Here is a 22,772-nt window from a genome sequence, read left to right on the forward strand (position 1 = left end):
CTTCAGCAAGGAGAGATAAGGAAAGGCAACATTAACCAAGTAAAGCTGCTTTGCACTCCAAGTGAGGCAAAAGTCAGCTTAAGGTTTCTGGATAAATAGAGTGGTCGTATCTGTGTGGAATGATGAATAATGGAAATTCCAATACAGTCCTGAATTCTGTACTGAGGACAAACTCTTCATTATGTAACTATACACACTGACATCTCTTACAAAAAGCCTCCACAAATTCCTACATTTATGCTTTTGGTGGCTGCTAATTAAACAGATTCTACGGGGTTTAAGATAATGGTGTTTAAGTCCAAAGCTTCCAGTAAATAAAACATTTCCTTGCTGCATCCAAAGTTCAAAACCTGACCTTTTGTGAGAAAGCTTCACGGAAGCATCTTTAAGCATAACTCATGACTATTCAAATAAGTACGTTTCCATGGCTAAGGTCTTATGTCAGGCTAAATAAAGAGGGTGTCATCCTAGTATGGGAACTGGTGAAGTTCGCCCCATGGCTACTCGTTTATTTGCCGGCCATGGAGACCAGGGGTTTCAACTTTCCGATAATGACTTTCCCTGTATACAGTCTGTCTGGAACTGCAATTATCCCTGCACGGCTAGCAACAGCTCAGTGAGATTAGTTTAAAAATATAAAGAAATACACCACATGGCTGGAGTGCTATTCATATTCAGTTTCATGTATGATTACGGTTTGTTTCAATTGACTGGTTGTATATGCATTGTATTTTGGATGTTGAATACTAAGCAGTTTTTGTGTTGTAATTTGATTCTCATGTGTGAGAACTGAGAAGACATCCGCTCTTAAGTATTATCCCAAATGGCCTTCCTCTGTAAATAGTTTGAGGAATTTAGAAGGCAAAATGAATGGTCATTTCCTGAATTTAGAACTTCTTGTTCTAAACTCCTTGTTTTGTTTATTCCAAGCAATGTGAGGTGGGGGCATACATGCTAAATGAGGTGCAATCTTCCATGCTACATTACACAGTGAACCACAAGTTGCAATCTGGTTATGGCTGGACTACGAATTGCAGTCATTTGCAGTCTCATTAGAGAATATTGGGTAATTGAGAAATGTTTTTGTCATAAATGGACTATTATTTATTAAGTAGGCTATGCCTTGTTGGTAGGGCACCTAGTGTGTGTGTGTGTGTGTGTGTGTGTGTGTGTGTGTGTGTGTGTGTGTGTGTGTGTGTGTGTGTGTGTGTGTGTGTGTGTGTGTGTGTGTGTGTGTGTGTGTGTGTGTGTGTGTGTGTGTATGAGAGAAGGGGGATACAAATATTTTACACAAGCTGAGAAACAAGAAAATCCCAATATTATTATTTCTCATTTCTGTATTTTCAAATACAACTTCAGCCACGCACTGAAAACAATAATTTATAAAGTTAAAAAGTAGGCAAGGCATAACACAAACACAGCTTGTGTACAAATCCAACATACCAAACAAAGATACAATCATTGATTTGTGTATGGAAATTAATGGCTTTGATTAAAACTTCAAACTATTCTGACAAAATGTGAATTGTTAAAATTGTGCCCACTATTAAAACAAAATGTGTCCACTAAAAATATTCACAAGTGTCAATGCTGTGTTGGTTCTCTGGACGTAGCTTTCAACATTATATGAAATGAAAAAAATCTAAAGAAAACAACTTTTGACAATATTGACATGGGAAGAGCATGAATGAATGCAATGAAAGCCCGAGTAATACGTAGTTGTGCACATGAAAACCACGCACAACTAAGTATAACTCAGTCATTAGTCCATCCCCACCAGAGAGTATCGGTAAGGACTTGGCTTGGAGGCAAATTGCACTTGAATTTTATCACGTTTCCACAAAATGATGTGTTGCCACATTTCGAAATTTAGCCTCGTCTGCCTCTCACAGTGAATCTTCCAGTTTTCCAAATGACTGCGAATGTAAGTCCTTATCTTGACTTAGATTGACTGATTGTGGCTGGCCCATACAAGGTTTTAAGCATGTGTGACCTGATAAAAAAATTGTGTTCTGTATCTATCTATCTATCTAAGGGCCAATTTGCAGTAAATGTTCTTTCATTGTGGTGTTAACCACTGGCGTCAACCTGGCGTCCCTATTTTGGACTTGTCATTATAGGCAAAACATTTCAAAAGATTTTCTACAAGCTTACAACACGTCACAAATCGATGCAACACGTTGTGTAATTGTAGATCGGCTAAGTGATCTTGATACATCACCACATTCATGAAATTGTGGCTTTTCACCTTTGATGCAAATGTTTTGAGCCTGTAAACATGAAAATACAGTACTACTGAAATACAGTAAGAATGTCCTTGCAATAAATATGCAATAAATATAGCTTTAATGCATAATAGAGCATATTTGTTCATCAGCATAAAAACATAATTTTGTGTTTTTTCCTTTTTCTTGCAGTGTGAAGCGGCAAAGGATCGGTGAGATCATGTGCTACCATAATCCATAATATAAAGAATATAGTTTCAAGACACAAACTAGTGAGTCAGTCAGGAAATTTCAACGACACCACAGGTATCGACGTCACATGATGTTAGAACATTTTGGAGCCGTTGGCAAAGTCAAAAATAAATCTTTCAAATGACGTGCATTTCCCAAACGGGCGAGATCAACACACAAGTCTTTTATTATTTTCCTTCTTCGCGGAATATCCCCGTAGTCTCTGCCAGCGCCATATGCAGGCTCGTCTTTAATTATCCAAAACAGTAGTATTCATCCGATTCCACCCGGAGTTTCGACGGCGGCTTGCTGAAAGCCTCGCCATCGATAACGGTTTTGTCCACAAACTGGTCCAGGTCTGTGGGCGACGGGTGGTCAGGGAAGTCCTCCTCCAACGTGTCCAGATAGCTGCCCACAGATATACCATCGAGCCCGTCGCTGTTGCCGTCGTTTAAACTGGTGTAGCTGCCCTGCAGCGAGGCGCCGTCCTGGCTGTCCGACAGGCTGTACAGGCTGCCCGTCAGGCTGCCCTCTTGGCTGGCCGCGGCCCCTTTCTCCTCCATCACCCAGCGGATGGACTCGATTCCCTCGTTGATGGACATCAGCTGCTTCATCAGCTTGACGTCGATGGCTCGCAGATGGGCCTGCGGGTGAAAGGGGGGAAAGCATTTGTGTCAAGAGCGGGTGCATGATGAAGAGCCTGGCACTTGAATGCAGCTGCTAATAGCACCAGCTGAAATAGCATGCGTTTAATCATGTCAAATGAGTGAACGGGGTGGAAGAGCCACATCATTATTCTGATTGCCAGCGCCAACACTGTGAACACGATAAAGATACAGTACAGGCCACTTCCTGGCAAATCTGTTTAACCCTTTAAGACCGGGAATGCATCATTTGTGGCATTTTAAGATTTCTTTGGCTATTTTTGAAACATCGTGATAATTTGTGCAAATCTTGTAATATATATATATATTTTTTAAAGCGAACATTTGTCAAATATTTAGTTCTAGAGACCCAAAGAAGCAAAGATTTGAGTTACAAATGTTGAGTTTCTAACTCAGTTAAAAAACTTTTAACTGAGGCAAAGTTGGCAAAGTAAAAAAAAATAACAATTCAAATATTAGCAAAAATTTTCATGATTTTTCAAAAATAGCAGATCTACAAGCTCATAGCGCGGCACAGAATAGCCAAAGAAATCTCAAATGACAGAAATGCGTTCCCGGATTGAATGGGTTAACCACTTGAATCCTAACTGTCCCTATTATTCTGGGGGTGAACATTCAGCGACAATAGCAAATCTACATGCTCACTATATGTCAGCATGCGACGTGTTGTGAGCTTGTAGATTGGATAATGTTTCGTCAAAAGAGATTTGTTGCAGAGGAGAAAAAGGAGTGGCCCTGGGGGGAACCCTGGTAAGCTAAGTAGTGTACAGTATATAGGGTTACCGTAAGTGGTTAAATATTCACAGAAGATGGCATGGATTGTTTTCATTCCACATTCACGGACAGCACACTGTGTGGCTTATTTGTTCATGTTGACAGAGCAAAGAGACATAATAATATAATAATGCACCGCAATGGACTCCTTCTTATCTCACTTTTAATGGGCTGACTCTGTCTGTAAATGGGTAAGCCATGCTTACATCAATGATAATAACCACACAGTACCATTGATTTAAATCCCTTCCATGACAACCACACCACTGACTAGGAATGGTATGGGGTCAGTGGACTGACCCATAGACTGACCGTCAGTCTATGGTGGTGTCACTCAAGGGGGGGGGGGGTTCTGCCTGCCGCTAGCTAGTGACAAATGGCCGGCAGGATCCATAAATGGACAGTGAGTCAACCCAACAGTCAAAACACATTAAGCCGGATGGGAGATGACATGGCCTGATACAATGTTCCAGACAGCTGACTTGATAAAAACGGAGCCTTTCTTAGGACTGGATTCACAACCGGCCCCATTTAAGGCTCATAATGCCGGCAGTGTGTTTGCTTTGTGGGTACTGGCATCCCCGCCCGACCCCACCCTCCCTCCCCCAAACACACACACACACACACACACACACACACACTCACACCCAACCACGAATGACTCAAGCCAAGAAGACAGACAGTACAGGAAGCTGCGTTGGAATTTTTTACTCACAGTGGGTATCACAAGATGGGTTTTAACCAACATAATTAGAGCTGCACAAATGCTACGTAGTGATATCCAACTCTCCACATTGTTTGTTTGAGGAATAAACATGGGATGGGATAGAGCTACCAGGGGGAAACGTTGGCATCTAAACTTCTTTCAAACATGGCCTGAACCACTCTATTAAAATTCAACCAATTCAATGAGATATTCAAGCCAACGAATCCACATCAATTAACAGGCTGCAAAATATTGTCACACTTGCACCTAAACACGGGGGTGCTTGCTTACCATTGTGACAAGGGTGTGAATGGGGGGTTTGTAAACTCGACACCACAGAAGGGCCATCTAATTGGATTACAGATTAGGCCTAAAGTGTAAGGTGTGGCAGCACAACAAAAGCTCAAGATTGCCCAATTTAGGTATTAACAATACCTATAAACCACATGAACCCCAGCGTCTGGGGTTAACATTCAGTGAAAATAGCAAATCCACAAGCTCAATCTTGTAGATCGTCTATTTTTGGCGAAGATATTTGGTGTAGAGGGGGAAAGGGAGGGGGCCTAGCATTGACCCTTGGGGGACTCTGTATAGTATAGTATGTATTATACACAAGTATAATGGTTTTACGTGGTTAAGACATAATGGAATTACATGTACTAAAGATTCAATTTTTTTGTGATTTTGGTGAATTTCCCAATTCTGAGTGAAGACTGACCAAAACAAAGGAATAGACCTACTGTATATGTAATGTTGTTCAATTTGGGGGGGAAGTACTGAATAATGACAATATTACAGATTTTCTCACAGACACATGATTCAGCACAATACAAAGTCGGTTAGTCGGTCAAATTGGCCTTAATACCACCCCAATATAGACTGTCAAACTCGGTCAACTTGGCCATCTGGTGTGGGGAATCCTAATGCCATTGGTGACCTTAGACACGGAGAGGAAGCTTTGCTCTGACTCAAACAAGTGAGTGACCAAACATGTGCAAAGATAGAATAAAGTAGCAAACGTCTCAGAATAAAACATGAGCTCATGGTGAAACTGTGAATACACCAGACATAATCTTTCCATGTCCCATTTCTCTGATTAGTCTAAGTATCTAACTTGAGTAAAATGTTGAGGTATTTTTTTTTACTTTACTGGAGTATTTCCAATTCTCAGTACTTTTACTTCTACTCCACTACATCTCAAAGGCAAATATTGTACTTTTACTCCCCTACGAGTTACCACTTCAAAAGTAACGAGTCACTAGTTACTTTGTAGATTTTGATTATTATTACAAAACATACATTAACCACTTCAGCCCTACATACATTTCGGCCATTTGAAAATAGCCGCTTGTTTGTAGATCTGCTATTTTCAAAAGATTTTTAAAATAAATTCTATACATTTGAAAACATGTGAAACGGGACATTCTGCATAATGAGTACTTTCTACTTTTGGTACTTTAAGTACATCTTGATATACCAATACTTTTGTACTTTTTTCACAAGTACATTTTGAATTCCTGACTTTTACTTGTAACAGAGCATTTTCTACATTGCAGTATTGATACTTTTACTTAAGTAAAAAAAAGTTATTTTTCCACCCCTGGTCTGAATCACAGGGCAGACGGTGATAATGGCCTGTCAACAACAAGGAATCCTGGCTGCCCTGATCAAGGGTTAATGGCTTTCACCAAATGGAAGGTTTCACCACACTTGTTGAGAAGGATGAGCCATGTCACTTAGCACTTCTGGTTGGCATTCAACAATCCCTGTGTAATGCATGGGCCTGTTTTACAGCCTCATTACTACTATACTATTCTGATTCAAATGGGTGCATTACAAAACCAATGTGCAACCTGAGCCTGCGTGTCTATGGTTGAATCCTATTCTTATAGCCTACAATTACCCAGTGGTGGAAAAAGTACTCACATATTGTACTTAAGTAAAAGTACCAATACCACAATGCAGAAATACTCTGTTACAAATAAAAGTCCGGTATTCAAAATTTACTTGAGTAAAAGTACAAAAGTATTCGCATTAAAATATACTTAAGTACTGAAAGTAAAAGTACTAATTTAGCAGAATGTCCCATTTCACAAGTTTCCAAATGTATAAGATGCTTTGAAAATGGCAGATCTACAAGCTCACAACGCATCGCTTAGCTTGTAGATCTGCTATTTTCAAATAGCCTAAGTAATTATACGTAGGGTTGAAGTGATTAATGCATGTTTTGTAATAATAATCAAAATCTACAAAGTAACTAAAGTTTTCAAATAATTGTAGAGTAAAAGTACAATATTTGCCTCTGAGATGTAGCATAAATAATTGAAAATTGGGAACACTCCAGTAAAGCAAAGAATCCTCAAAAGTTCAGTACTTGAGTAAATGTACTTAGTTACTTTACACCACTGCAATTAGCCAGCTGATTTCAAACTTCTGTGAGGACAAGACATAACATTATGTATGGGCAGTATAGAATAACTCCCTTTACATAGGACGATGAGCTCACTTTTTTATAATGCCACAAGGAGTTGAAATTACAGGTTGGTTAGCTTTTTATAGACTGAAAAGATGAAAACATAGACATCAACACGACATGTGCTTCATGTGCTCCCACATTTTTCGTCCTGTTGTGGATTTGTATATTTGACGATTTTCTTTTCTTTTTGGAGTTGTATGTTCTGTCTTTGTTGTTTTGTCTTGTTTGTTGTTGTTTTTTGTGTGTGTTTTAGCCTTGATGTCTTGTGTATGCACTGTACAGCATTTTAAATGTGCTTTAAAATAACATTGACTTGACATGACATGTGTACCATTAATTATAGGCTTTTCCTTTGCCCAGTGTCCTGTTTGGTATAGTAGTAACTAGTAACTAAAGTTTCTAGTTACTACTATCTTTTTTAGCACTGTACTGGTAACTCAAGTTTGCAAATAATTGTAGTGGAGTAAAAGTGCAATATTTGTGGAGTAGAAGTAAAAGTATAGAAAACTGGAAATACTCCAGTAAAGTAAAAGTACCCCAAAATTGTACTTAAGTACAGTACTTGAGTAAATGTACTTAGTTACTTTCCACCATTGCCTGTGTGGTGGTATAGTAGTACTGTACAGTAAATTAATGTACAGTACTACTATACAACCACACAGGCAGTGGTATCTGTAGGGCCTACAGTGTAATAAACTGTTTATTACACTGTAGGCCCTACAGATACAATACAATGCTTTTTAACTTTGCTCAACATCTCTCTGTTGCTACTCTACCCTTTGCTAAATGGCAATTCAAGCAGCATGTACATTGTAGCTACTGAATGGCAGTGGTGTAAAGTAACTAAATACATATATATATTTTTTACTTTACTGGAGAACCAATTTTCAGTACTTTTACTTCTACATCTCACGAGGCAAATCCATTACAATTATTTGAAAACTTTATAGATTTAGATTATTATTACAAAACACACATTACCCACTTTTACCTGTAACTGAGCATTTCTAGATAGTGGTATTCATACTTTTACTTAAGTAAAACATTTGAGTACTTTTTCCCACCACTGACTGGACTCGACTTACCATTTCTTGTTTCAGAAACAACATCTTGCTCTCCAGCCTCTTCAGGTCAGAGGAATGACCACGATTGTTGCTCGCACAATGTGAGCCGACCGTCGCCTTGTTGTCGTGGTGTTTCCCTCCCACCAGAGAACGGATCAGGCTGTCGGGCACCTTGCGACCCAACTTGGTCTCTATGTCCTTAAAGTCAGACAAGACGCTGCTGTCCTGCTGCTGATCGTCCATGATGTGGCAGAAGGAGAGGAATGAATCCAGCCAGATCAGAGATCAATGATAATGGTTTCACTGGAACGACGTCTCTCTCCCCACAGGCAGCAGCAAATTACAGTACGAACCCAGGGACTGATCTCTGATCAGCACGAAAACCAATTCCAGCGAATGATCCAAAGCAGTTTAAACTTTAAATAAAAGTTACACAATGTTGATTAAAAAAATCGCCAAAAAATGCATATATCAGCCTTAAACTAATCTCTCAAGAGGGAAAATATCTGATGGGTTCCCAGATTGGCTTTAAACTAACTAAACAAAAGTAAACATCAGACACACTCTTCTCCAGTGTGCAGTAACATGCTGCTGTACGCAACAAGTCAAATGAAAAAATGCTCGCCTCAACACATTTAAAGCTTATTATTACCAGTAGCGCGCTGGTCCCATTGAAACGACTGGGAGCGTCTTACTGAATGAGGCTGGAGTGACTGACTCACTGATAATGACGCCTTCAGGGCAACGTGCTGCCCTAGCCCCGCCCCCAGTGGGCGTCACTCAGGACAGGTGGGACAGCCACGCCCCACCGGCCATAATACTCTGTAGTACAGTGTTTACCAAACACTGGGTCCCATTTGTGGGTCGCGGAATCATTTTTGTGGGTCGCGAGTGAATATCCCTTTATTTTTTGTTTCCTAAATTCTGTCATTAATTATTATTTTGAAATATTTTCTAAAGATTTCCACCCAAAAAAATCACACATTTTCATGAGTTGAAAACAAATTCAAACATTTTTCAAAAATAATTTCATGAATGAAATAAAAAATGATCAAAGAAATTCCCTAAATTAGAAAACACATGTTTAAGAAGAAGCGAAATTAGCAGATCTGCAAGCTTGTAGATCTGCTATTTTCACTAGTTTGGGTCCCGGGCTAAAAATTGGGAACCACTGCTGTAGCACACTGGTTCTCAACATGTTCAGACATGATTTATCTATAGATCTCTGACGCCATTCTTTCTAGCCATAAAAACAATCTCTAAATAAATAATAAAAAGCATTATAATGATTTACTATTATTATTAATTACTATTATTATTATTATTATTATTATTATTATTATTATTATTACCCTTATTATTATTATTATTATTATTATTATTATTATTATTAGAAGTAGTAGTAGTAGTAGTAGTAGTAACTTCATTCAGGTCAACAAGCAGGCTAAAGTTTCACAGGTGAATCTGTGTCAAAGGTTGCACTATTACACCCTCTTGTGGCCATGAGAACTAAGCTTTGTTGCTCATAGTTGAAATGAAATGTTAGCTTTTACAATGACAGCAAATACATGTTTTATTCCATCAGAAATAGTAGTATAAAACATAAAGTACATGGCAGGGTTCTTAAATTATATAGGTATGTATTTAATAATTCTGACATATTACATATTTTAAAAAGTATTCTGAAATGTGTTTACACATTTAGAGAAAAACAAATGACAACTCCTTACTATATTCTAAATATTGTAGTTCATATAAAGGCACTCAAAGATAAGTAACAACACAGAAAACATTAAACTGAGAATATATGATCCCATATTACAGTACTGAACCCAAATGTCAAACGGTATAGAATGTGTGTCACTTGTAGTATCACTAAGCAACAGGTTAATTTTATTTTATATTTTTACTAGCCTGATATAAGGACTGGCAGTGCAGTATGTGATGGCAAATTATGACTTAATATACAGTATATTTTGAAGCTCTGAAACACTTTGTAAGCACACATGGCACAAATATTCCTGCATTTTAGTTAAGGTTGAACATGATTATAATAATATGAATTATTAATAACATTAATTAATAAAGAAATTACTTTTTGCAATTATGTACACATTCTCATACTCAGTAAAATCCAAGACTGGAGTCTTAAAACAATTCATAGCTGCATTTCCAGTGGTGGAAAGTAACTAGTAAGTACATGAACTCAAGTACTGTACTTAAGTACAATTTCGAGGTACTTTTACTTTACTTGAGCAGCTCCATTTTTCAATATATTATACTTCTACTCCACTACATCTCTGAGGCAAATATTATACTTTTTTACTCCACTACAATTATTTGACAGCTTTAGTTACAAGTTACTGATGTACAAAACATACATAACCAATTAAGCTCTATTTTATACTTCATGTATTCAAAAATAGCCGATCTACAATGTCACGACACGTTGTGTATATCGGTTAAGATTTTCAGACATTCGGCAGATTGAGTAGTAGCCTACTTGGTACTTTAAGTATATTTTGATTCCAATACTTTTGTACTTTAATTCAAGTAAAATTTTGAGTACAGGCCTTTCACTTGTAACAGAGTATTTCTACATGGTGGTATTGATACTTTTACATAAGTAAATTCTTCCACCACTGTGCATTTAAGTACAAAAATAAGAAAATGAGAAGGCCGCTGATGTCTGGATACTGTGGATATTGATGTTAGACTACAGATTGGCCCTTGTCATCGTCATAACGTTGGTACTGGTTTTCAAGCAGAGGCTGGCGGCCCTCCACCCTGTTGTACTTGGATCGCACAGCGCATGTACTGACGGCAAAGATGACTGCAACAAGCACAAGGGCAGCGACAATCCCTATGGTGATCATCTCTGTCAGGGTGAAAGGCTCACCTATAAAATAGACAAGTTACAATGATTAAAATCAGTGGTGCAAAGTAACTAACTGCATGTACTCATGGCGGCAGTGGCTCAGGGGTGGAGTGGCTGGTAGAGCGGCCGGATGGCAACTGTGAGGTTCCCAGTTCGATCTTGGGCTCCCCCAGAGTTAGTGTCGATGTCCTTGAGCAAGACCCTGAACCCCAAATTGCTCCCGATGAGCAGGTTGGTGCCTTGCATGGTTTCCGCCGCCAGCGGTGTATGAATGTGTGGGTGAATGTAATGCACAATCTATGTAAAGCGCTTTAGATAAAAGCGCTATATAAATGCACCATTTACCATTTACTCCGGACTTGTACTTGTAACAGACTATTTGTACAATAGGATACTTCTAAAAAAAAATGTCTGTACTTCTTCCACTACTGTGGAAACTGATGCAGACACTATGCCAAAATTGGACATAATAAATATTTAAGTAATACAACATTATTAATTACCTGGCCACTGAGCATCATATGAGTATCCAAGGTTTTCTGGGGCGGTCAGGAACATCTCAGCGTTTGTTACCGGGGGCCAGAATGGTACCATGTTGTAGGCCCTGTTGTGACCAATGGGGGCATCTTGCTCAGGGTACACAGCTTCTGCAAGACAGAGGAGACAGAGCCACCTAGAGTTAACTAACCCAGTGGTTCTCAACCTTTTCAGGCCGCAAACCCCCAAAATAATCATATTTGAACTGGGGACCCCCCACCCTGACAGGTCGGTCGAGGCATTAAATTGAGTTTGACTCAGTTCGGCTTTTGATTGATTGAATACTTTATTAGAAGTTTGCAGAAAAAAGCACATGAAGGTACAGTTCAATATAAGGTCAGCTAATAGGAATTAAAAAACCCTTGTTTCCTTTGGGGTCCTTTGTACTCAATTCATAGTGAAACGCACATACATGTTGTGAAAATAGGCGATCTACAAGCTTGTAGATTGTCTATTTTCAAAATGTTTGCGTCTTTCTTATATTATTTGACAATTTGGCCACTGTTTGACCAGCTTTTATAGTATAGTTTGTAGATTACTTGAGATGCAGTAATGGTCTTTTTCTTTCTTTGAGGTATTAAAAAGGTCTTAAAAGTCCTTTAAATTGTCACTTCACTTTCATCTGGGGACCCCCCCCCCCAAAATCATGTGGGGACCCCCAGGGGGTTGCATTGCGACGTGTTGTGAGCTTGTAGATCTGCTATTTTCACTGAACGTTGACCCAAGAACTTTCACTGTAATGTTCACTGTCCCTGATAAATAAATAAATACAAATAAATAAGAATAGTGAAGCTAAATAAAAACTAAGCTATGATGACTGAAACTATGACTAAATATATTGACAATTTTGTCAACACAAAAACTATAGACTATAAAATGTTAGGGATGGACTAGTGGAGAAGACATCCAGTAGAACTAACTAGACAATTCATTCCGAATGTCATTCAAAGGTAACTAAGCACACAAGCTAAAGTTATTTTATCATGGCAGTCAATGTGTTAGATGGTGTGTTTATGTTAACTTGAAATACAGTGCAAGCTATATAAATCACCTCTGACCTGTACTGATTAGAGAAGTGAATGACCCAGAGTGGCTCATCTTAGTTCATAAATTAAAAGATTGTTTGACATGCTGAACGAGAATGTGTAATAATCTGAATATTAAATAATAAAGTTGACTATGCCACCTATAGGTTGAAGTGATGTCATACCATGTAACTTTTTCAGTTCGGAAGAGTTAGAACCCAAACACCAATAAATAAATAAACGAATGAATGAATGAATTAATACATTTGTCTTATTTCACTTTATTATCTTTAACTGTATTATCTCTAACTGTATTATTTGTGTTTGGTACAATTGAATAAACATAAATTCAAGCAAGTATTTCTCTTAGTTGTTATTCATTAATCTAAAGTGCGCTTGCTAACATCTGGGGCAGCATCCAAAAAGGCCTATATATAATCATAAAATCTAAATAATATATGTTATTGTCCCTAGAAAGTATACCCACTCTGTGAAGGCAGTTTATTGGTAGACACCCCCTAATCTCTCAAGAACAGATTCTGCTCTGAACAAACAGCAGAGGTCGCTGTTTTTCATTTTCAGTTAGCTCTGGGTTCCCAGATTGGACACTCCCTAAACAGGCTTCAAGCGGGCTCTTTAAATAATCCTCTGGTTTTCCAGCCCCGCCCTCTCCTCCCCCACACCTGACAGAGTTTAATAATTATTATCACACTCTCCGTTTTATTTGGAAGGAAAAGAGTGAAATAAAAGTTAACTACTTGTAATGTAACGTTCCTCCGCTGGTTCCTCGAGTGTATTACAGATACAGACAGGTGTCATTAATTACCCCTCAAGTTACCGCAAGACTGTTGTGTTGTGTGACAAACACGTAGCCTATGTGCTAACTGGAGGAATGTGGTCTGTGTAAAACTTGTGGAAAAATGTTGACATTTTATTAAACGCATGTTCTGCCAGAACTTTCAAATGCATATGAAACTGGCTGACCTTAGCTGACAGTAATTGGGTGAGTTAACGCAATAAAATGAATAACATTTGCATAAATACATTAAAAAATAAGTTTAAGAAGTAGTGAAAATAGCAGATCTGCAAGCTCACAACATGGCATGACCATGTAGATTTACTAGTTCCACTAGTTTGGGTCCCCGGGCAAACGTCTAATTTCACTTTTGGGTCTTGAGGTAAAAAGCTTGGGAACCAGTGATCTATGGCATGTAGCCTATGTCATATCACAGCCATTCTAGGGCTAGTAGGGTCCTATATACCTTTATATCCTAAATAAATAAATAAATACATACACTGTTTTGTTGGGGTGTCACAGCACCAGATATCCTTGTATGAAATCTCATACAAAATTGATATTGGATAAGTGTTACAACCTGAATAGCACATCTAGATTTCTATTTAATCTCAAAATTTATTTCATTTCTAGGTGTAGCTCTTTTATAATGTGTGCATGTTTAAAAATGGCACCAGATAGTGAGGACAAAATAAATCAATGTGTGTAGGGAAGAGAAACATGTTTACTGTTATACTCTTTATTTTGTTTGATGAAATGAAAGTATATGACTTTCAAGGTCTGCAAATGATGACACAAAGGACGACACGTATGTAGTGTATGTTGTGACAGGATACAGTATACGTTTACTAGGCTGTGTATGTTGTGACAGGATACAGCATATATGTATAATTAATAATTATACATGTGACTCTTGGTCACTTAAATTACTTTCTTTCTTTCAGATACTCAAGGTGACTGGAGACGCCGCTGGAGGGTTCATCTGGGGATGAACTAGAGAGCTCTATCTATCTCTCTCTATCCATGGGTTCCAAAGTGTGACCCTGGCCATCATCACTTACAGTTCCACAACTGATGAAGTCAAGTAGAAGACAGCTCAAGGTAGGAACCTTTGTTTTTTCTTTGCTGCTGCTGCTGTTTGTGTTGTAAGCTGTGTGTATACTTATGTGATTCAAGCTACTTTTGGGACCCAATGACTGGGTGGCAATGAAACATGTTCAATGATTGTTTCTGCCTCTGGAATTGAATGCTGACGTGAATCTACAGTTTGTATGTTGTGTTGTGTCTGCTGTTGAAGTTCGTGAGTTGTAACAGAACAGTGTAGTTGGCTCTTGGTCACTTCAAATATCCTGTGTGTGTGTGTGTGTGTGTGTGTGTGTGTGTGTGAGTTTGCTATTTCCTTTAAGTTAAAGCTAGAGGTTTTGGGCTTTTCAGCCATCAATTCCAGAAGTTCATTTGGAATATAAGACTGGTGTGGATCTTACAGTATGTGTGTTTGTTGTGTTGTGGCTGTTGTTGAAGGTTGTGAGTTGTGACAGGGTGGCTGTATTGGTTCATGAGTGGCTTGGTGGCAAAACCTGTGCCATCATTCATTCATTCATTCATTCAAATGAACTCTTACGAGTCCATTTGGTTCCATTTGTACACTCACATGGAGGTCCTTGAAATAAAATAAAAACGTTATAATACGCATTGACACCAGTATGGTCCAGTGAATGAGGTTTTTTACCTGGACTGTGTCTCCTGAGCCACTCGTCAAAGATGGCATCGGTGAAGGTGTGGAGCAGGACAAAGATGGGGTCGTTGGGGGACAGGTGCGTCTGTCCTCCTGTCCCGTTGAGAAACAGGTGGGCCAGGTTGTGAAGACTCCTGACCACTGGATCATAGTTCCCCTGGGGGGCGCTGTAGCCTGCAAACATAACACAACAAAAATGTTGACACATCTTCTCTTATGGGGGTCATTGGCACAAAAATATTCATCAATCTGAGGGTCCTTGACATGAAAACGTTTTGAGAACCACAGGTCTTATACTGTACCAATGCCAACATGCATTGCACTTATTTAATATCTTGCTTTTACATGAGCATTAAGATCAAATACATCACATACAGTACAAACACAATCTAGAGCATTGGTTCTCAAAGTGGGGTCCGGGTGCCCCCAGGGGTCCTTGAGGGAGTTCCAGGGGGTCCCCAGCTAAATGATGGATAGTTGGGAACCACATGGACCCTTATGGGTCTGTAGCTCTGAGAGTGTACAATTTTCACACCCTCAGAGTTAAATTAACATCGAAATAGAAATTGGGGTCCCAGAGATATAATTTATGGGGGTGCGTAGCCTAATGCCAAACTGGGGGTCCTTGAAATGGTTGAGAATCACTGCTAGAGCCGTAAAACTCTTCTCTTATGGGGGTCCCTGGCATATCTTTTCAAATGGGGGTCTGCGGGCTAATAAGTGTCAAGTTGGGGGTCCTTGACATGGAAAATGTTTGAGAAGCACTGATCTAGAGGCTGCACACACATGCATAATGAGCGCTAACCTTCCACTGTGTTTCTGAAGCTCTCAGAGGAGGTGGAGTAGTAGGGAGGTGTGTCAAAGGCGTTGACCTGCAGACAGTCATTTATATCCTGGGGTTCAGGTAGGCGCTGGACCATGGGTCTGTTGACGTTCCCTCCTGGGTTCCTCCTGATGGCAGATGTCTCAGTATCTAGGAGGAGTCGCAGGATAGAAGTACAGATTTCAAAAGATTGTCAACATTATTTTATGTGGCATTTTTGCTTTATTTGGGATAGAGCAGTGGGTTCACACAACCTTTTCTAGGTCAGGGCTCACTTGCAAATCTCGAAAGTGTTAACACGGCAGCTTAAGTGGTCAGATTGGTATGCTGTGTGCATTTTCTGAGCATGTTAATCAATTGATTGTGTTCTGGGTTGGATCAATGGAACCAACGCAATATACAGTTTCTATTTATCGGTAACACTATGAAAACTATTTTTTCAAGGTTTTAAAGAAAAAATACCTATATTAATGTTAATATAATCAATAAAATAAAGTGTTTTGCCAATTATTTGGGAGTCCACTTGCAATATCCGTGCAGCCCACCAGTAGGAGCTCACAGGTTTGGAATGGCTGGGATACAGTCAGTCAGACAGTGATCAGATAGACAGCGAAGGCCGGAGAAAGAGAGAGGGAGAGAGTGGAGGAGTGATGACAGGCAGCATCTAGAGCCTTAGGTCAGATTCAAACCTGGACCAGCTGCAGGAAGGACAATCAGCCTTATGTGTGTGATATGCAGTGATGTAAAGTAACTAAGTACAATTACTTAAGTCCATTTTGAGGTATTTGTACTTTACTTGAGTATTTCCAATACTTTTACTTGTACTCCATTACATCTCAGAGGCAAATATTGTACTTTTACTCCACTACAATTATTTGATATCTTTATTTACTAGTTGTGCCAATACTTTTGTACTTTTACTCAAGTACATTTTGAATTCCGGACTAACAGAGTATTTCTGTATTATATATTCTCTCTCACGCGCGTACATTCTCTCTCACTTGCTCTCTAAGATCAGAGAGAGAGAGAGAGAGAGAGAGAGAGAGAGAGAGAGAGAGAGAGAGAGAGAGAGAGAGAGAGAGAGAGAGAGAGAGAGAGAGAGAGAGAGAGAGAGAGAGAGAGAGAGAGAGAGAGAGAGAGAGAGAGAGAGAGAGAGAGAGAGAGAGAGAGAGAGAGAGAGAGAGAGGTAATAGTATGATATTATTTATTGTTGACATGAACTTATTTCTCTAAAAATGTGTCATCATGTGCTGCTGTAACACCCTGATTCCTGTGTATTTGCTGGACCAGCAGCAGGAAGGACAATCAGCCTGTGTGTGATATGTCTTCTTACCAGGTGAATTGGGCTCCCCAATATCAAAAGATCTATTATTTAATCAAAATACAGGCTTATAATTTGAAATCCTTTTTATAGAGCACTATCAATACTTATGTGTAAGCAAACTAAGCATTATTTTCTTCAATATTATTATTACAAATGTGAAAAAAAAAATCCAACCCCCCACCTCATAAAAAATTAATCATGTGGATCTTGGATCACATGGGAATGGCATGGCTCCAACATGGAGAGTTTGGACTTTTGTCTGAATGGTTTCTTTTCTTCTGTAGCCATTATAGTCCTTCACAGTGGTTCACACATTACAGTCTTTGATTAATGTTTGTGAGCTTGTAGATTGGCTATTTTCAAATAGCTGATGTTAATAGGGTTAACCACTCAAACCCTCTAGTCTTATTACTGTACTTTTTTTTTTGTACCCGGACCCCACTTTCAGAAGCACTGGTCCAGCATAGTATTCTTACTGTTGCAGATTGTCCCCAGGGTGTCATAGTCGTCGACGCTCTCACAGATGACCCTCCACTCGGCGAACAGAGAGTTGGTGCTCAGAGCGTTGGGGTCAAAGCTGCTCCTCGACCCCATCAGGTCATCTGTACAGATGTCACACGTAGACCCGCCGATGGCAAAGTTCCAGTAGGGCAGGGCAAAGGACGGCTCTTGTAACATGTCCTGGCCATTGAACAGATACAGACGTGTTATACACAGTAAAATCCTCTGCGTTCATTTAACTCTCAGAGAAACCAACCAAATGGACCAGCAAGCAGTGGTGGAAAAATTACTCGCATGTAATTAAGTAAAAGTATCAATACTGCAATGTAGAATCTCATTTCTCAAGTTTTCAAATATATAAAATGTATAAAAATCATTACAATTTTGAATAGCAGATCTACAAGCTGACAATGCGTCGCATAGCAACGCATTGCGAGCCTGTAATCGGCTATTTTCAAATGGCCGAAATGTGTATATAGGGCTGTAGTGGTAAATGTATGCTTTGTAATAATAATCCAAATCTACAAAGTAACTAGCAACTAAAGTTTTCAAATAATTGCAGTGGAGTAAAAGTACAATATTTGCCTCTCACTGGATTATTATGGAAATACTCCAGTAAAGTAAAAAATACCTCAAAAGTTTACTTAAGTACAGTACTTGAGTACATGTACTTAGTTACTTTACACCACTGCCCGCAAGGGTCCATTTGGTTTCATGTGTACACTCTCAGAGTTACAAATGGGTAAGGTTACACTTGTACACCTAGATTTGTATAGCTACTCTCTGACTTACTAATAGATAAATTAACCCAGAGGATGTTATAGTTCAATCGGTCGATGCAACATCAACTCATTTCCATATAGAACAGAGGTTTAAAGTTGAGTTCAGTTACACATACAAACAGTTCTGAGCCACAATATGAGTTTCTTTCTCTAATAATATTACACATTATGCTATTCCCCACGCCAATGGGCTGTTAAACGAGCCTTGTGATTGTCCTAGGAATAGTCTTTTCATAATTGTGCTTTAAACTCGTACTCAACAAATGGGTCTCCCATTTTAGCAGGAATTGCAATAAACCCAATATTAGTGTTAAAGCATAAAGTAAAATAATAATGCTGAGGATTGTACTAGCCTTTTCAAGTTTGTGTATATAATAGATCATCTGTATCTAATAAAACAATGCAGGAAACGTAAACAGAAGCTCTTCTGTGCTAATCAAATCTAGGCTCAGACCATATGACACACACACACACACACACACACAGACACAGACACAGACACAGACAGACACACACACACACACACACACACACACACACACACACACACACACACACACACACACACACACACACATACATTCTTGGATGCTTGCTTACAGTCCAGTTAAATTATTTGTCTTCACCAATATTCAAGTCAGCCCATAAAAACATCAAATTATTGGCTAAGTGATTATTGATTATTATCAGTAGAAGAGCAGGAAGACCAAATACAACCACCCACCAAATACAACCACCCAGATATATTGTATTAACATACTTTACCATACATATTGGACAAAATATCATTTTAAATACATAATTGAGTTTTTTTTTAAAGCAAGTACTCCAGAACTTTTAACTCAAGAACCAATTTGACTGAGCAACTTTCGCTTGTAGTGGAGTAATATTTGACCAGGAGTATCTATACTTTGACACACATGTACTGGGCGTAGAGTACTTTGTCCACCGCTGGCTGGCTGTTTTACCTGCATATCGCGCTCCAGCTGCAGCAGGTGATACCGGTGCCAGGTGACGAACCCGGGGCCCTCGTGGGAGAAGTCCACCCCTCCGAAACTCGGCTGCCCCGCTCCCAAGAAGGTCTTGCTCACGGAATAGTAGTGCGACCACACAAAGTAGTTGTAGATGGTGATGTTCTCGAACTGCATGGTGTTTCCGTCGGGCCCGAAGATGTCCGGAAAGTGGCGCGTGGCCACCACCAGGTCGGGGTGCACGGTGCGCTTGGCTTGATCCAGCGCGCTCACAAACGCTCTCTTCTCCTCCGTGCTGAGCAGCATCACATTCCTCCTGACTGGAGGATTACAAGACATGTCATGGGATTAAACTCATTAAGACCTGAGGCCGATTCTACAAATGCCAAATGTCAGTGGTTCTCAAACTCTTTTCGTGCCAAGAACTCCCAAATTGATATGTATTTGGCCCCCCCATCAGATTTTTTTTGTGCCAGGGACCCCTAGAAGAGAAGATTTGTGCTTGAAAAAAAAAAAGAAAAAAAAAAAAAGACACTTTCAAGATTTTCAAGAATAGCAGATGTACAAGCTGGCAGTGCTGCGCGAAGTGACGCGCTGCAAGCTTGTACATCTGCTATTTTTGAATAGACAACGCTAAAATCTTAAATGACACGGATGCTTTCCCGATTTTAATGGGTTAACCGAGCTATTCAGCTGTTAACTAGGGCAGTGGTTCTCAAAGTGGACCCCACTTTGCGGTCCTTGCGGTCCTTGAGGGGGTTCCAGGGGGTCACTGGCGAGCTAGTTTATATAGTATCAAAATCAGTTTAACCACTTTAACCCCATATACATCAGCTGTTTGAAAATAGCTGATCCACAAGCTCACAACGCCGTCACGTTGTGAGCTTGCAGATCTGCTATTTTAAAAAAATATGAAATAAATGGGACAATGTTGTAATATTTTTTAAACTAACAACACCAATATTTTATGGGGATCCCTGGCACAAAATATTTTCAGATGGGGGCCAAAGGCATATTAATTTGGGGGTCCTTGACATGAAAAAGTTTGAGACCCACCGAACAAGGACGCATTTTTAATAACCAGGGTGGGGGCAATGAATTGGCCAGTGATATACAGTAGCCCGTAAAATCCTTTTTTTTAACTTTACTACAGCTGGTACAGTTTAAGCCTATAGGCTACTTTACAGTACAGTATGTCTCAAGAAAAATCTGTCTTTCGGTTGGTCTGTGTCTGTCTGTCTGTTAAAGTGATAAACATTGCATTGCTAATTACAATGGGCCCTTCTGCATAATCATACTTTTACATTTGATACTGTAAAGTGCCATTCACTCTGAGCTCTATAACTATAAAGATAACTATATCGTTCACCATTGTATCTTTTGTTATAGTCTGTGTAAACTCTGCCATCCACTTGACTTAAAACTATATTTTAATGGTTATAGTTATAGTGCTCGGTGTGAATGTAAGTGAAATTTGGAATGCAGGATTTCACTTCTAAAAAGTATTTCTACACTGTGGTGTTGTCAGCTAAACAAAACATATTTTGGATATAAATAAAATAATATTGATTAGTCCTATTTGGTCCCACGGGTTGGAAATGTCTTCCCTGGCGACCTCTCTACCCATTCAGCTTTGTCCAGAATGGTCACCCACGAATATAATCTTTCACTGGTTTATACCAGAAATGTATGTGTGCATTGATTCATGTATTTTAAATGTAGTACGTAGTTGTGATCCAGAATAACTTTGGCACTTAAAACTGCAGCATTCGTTTTGGAGCCTGATTTTGTTTCAAACTGAATTCAGTTAAGACAATAAAGCTACACTCACCAACAGCAACCCGTTGGTCACAACTGACCCCCGTCCAACCGTGTCTACAGCGGCCGCAGTCAAACCCGCTGAAGTTTCCATTACACTGACATGTACTGTTGAAGAACCGGACAGGCCACCGCTCCCGGTCATCTCGTCCGTCATGGGGGTACTGAGGCCCGTGAGGACGAGCATCCACCGCTACTGACAAGCACTGTCCACGGCCAGAAGTAGATCCACACAGGTCGCCCAGTAGGCCTGAAGGTGATGGACAGCACTGTCCACTTCTAAGTCCCTCTGGCGTGACACATTCTCTTGGAAACTGAGTGTTCACCAACGCCGCTCCCAATAGCACCAAAACACAGCAATCCCACATATCCACAAAGATGTAAACTTTTTACACAATCGAATAAACCCACTGCAGTCTAGTACCAGCTGTCAATGCCTAATTTCTGCTCCAACTGAGAAATCCACACTCAGAAAAAATACAAATCATAATAGACTTAGTTTTTTCTAGTCAGTAGACACAAGCCCTCTTTCCCGTCCAGACAGGCTTTAGTTCTAATTGCCCCATGCCGAGTGAACCTCCGACCTTAAATACCGGATTAGCGCATGACTATAATGACTATAAGGATTTTTAGTCATCCGCGTGATCACGTCACATTTCCTACAGGCTACAGGGAGGAAAAGAGGGCTAGGAAGTGTGGCTAATTCATGCATTGTGTTAGGCTATTCCTCATGCCCAAAGGAATGAATACCAAGTAGAATTTGTAGGCTAATAAAATCTCCTGAAATATTAGGCCCTATAGTTTATGATACTATGGTTTTAATAGTTACATAGAAGATGCGTGTAGGATTTTTTTTTTAGACAAATAGTGTATGACAGGAGCTGATAATGTGATTATTATTTGCTTTGTTTATTCTCTTTTCTTTATGCCTGAGATGAACATTAATAAACTTTCATTTGTGTCATATTTTGTTGTCAATTACATGGATTATAAGATTCCACACGCTTGATCATTGTATGAAAATCAATTTGCCGTGTGGTAATAAAACAAATTGAGGAGGGATGTGGTTCCACTTCATATTCAAATTGGTGCAAGCTACCGCAGTGAAACATTGTGGAGGTTGTTTATAATATTCATTATCGTCAGCCGGCTACCCATACTTACCTCTGGTGTTTACTTCTAATAAAAAAAAGTAGAATACTGGGATGTACCATGCCTTTGTTTTTTGCATCACTAAACAATCTAACCCTAAAAGGCAAGATACAGCTAGGTCAGAGTTGTACTTGCCAGGATTGAATGGATAACATTTTCCCTGTACAGGGCTCAAGAGTTCATTAAAAAGGTATGATCATCACGCAAGTCATTTGACTACTCAAGTATGCCCACACTCTCCATCCCCTCATCTTTCCCACAAAGTGTACTTTTGATAGCACCTAGCATG

The 22,772-nt window shown here is 39.4% G+C and overlaps 2 protein-coding genes across 3 annotated transcripts; both read right to left on the minus strand.

Moving 5' to 3' along the window:
- Positions 1-1,301: 1,301 nt before the first annotated feature.
- Positions 1,302-8,832, minus strand: lurap1l (leucine rich adaptor protein 1 like). Its single transcript, XM_080451078.1, has 2 exons — positions 8,163-8,832; positions 1,302-3,100 (listed from the first exon to the last, which is right to left on the minus strand). Exons 1-2 carry the CDS (start codon positions 8,382-8,384, stop codon positions 2,711-2,713), a joined length of 612 nt encoding a protein of 203 aa, XP_080307204.1. The 5' UTR covers positions 8,385-8,832; the 3' UTR covers positions 1,302-2,710.
- Positions 8,833-9,695: 863 nt separating this feature from the next.
- tyrp1a (tyrosinase-related protein 1a) lies at positions 9,696-21,859 on the minus strand. Of its 2 annotated transcripts, none has more exons than XM_080451442.1 (7): positions 21,345-21,859; positions 19,511-19,833; positions 17,736-17,940; positions 15,918-16,085; positions 15,107-15,286; positions 11,523-11,663; positions 9,696-11,040 (listed from the first exon to the last, which is right to left on the minus strand). In XM_080451442.1, the coding sequence occupies exons 1-7, from the start codon at positions 21,697-21,699 to the stop codon at positions 10,853-10,855; spliced, it is 1,560 nt and encodes a 519-aa protein (XP_080307568.1). In that variant the 5' UTR covers positions 21,700-21,859; the 3' UTR covers positions 9,696-10,852. The 2 variants fall into 2 exon arrangements, with proteins under 2 accessions (XP_080307568.1, XP_080307567.1); XM_080451441.1 differs by having other exon boundaries at positions 11,523-11,666.
- Between the last annotated feature and the right edge of the window lie 913 nt (positions 21,860-22,772).

This window comes from Gymnoscopelus braueri, assembly GCF_963280865.1.
Source record: "Gymnoscopelus braueri genome assembly, chromosome: 15".
NCBI lineage: Eukaryota > Metazoa > Chordata > Actinopteri > Myctophiformes > Myctophidae > Gymnoscopelus > Gymnoscopelus braueri.

Coding starts and splice junctions, on each gene's coding strand:
- tyrp1a (XM_080451441.1), bottom strand. CDS start 21,699: ATGTGGGATTGCTGTGTTTTGGTGCTATTGGGAGCGGCGTTGGTGAAC. Junction 17,941..19,510: donor AGCTGGAGCGCGATATGCAG/GTAAAACAGCCA, acceptor TTCAATGGCCAG/GACATGTTACAAGAGCCGTC. Junction 11,667..15,106: donor GCTCAGGAGACACAGTCCAG/GTAAAAAACCTC, acceptor TCTGTCTTGCAG/AAGCTGTGTACCCTGAGCAA.
- lurap1l (XM_080451078.1), bottom strand. CDS start 8,384: ATGGACGATCAGCAGCAGGACAGCAGCGTCTTGTCTGACTTTAAGGAC. Junction 3,101..8,162: donor TGTTTCTGAAACAAGAAATG/GTAAGTCGAGTC, acceptor TTTCACCCGCAG/GCCCATCTGCGAGCCATCGA.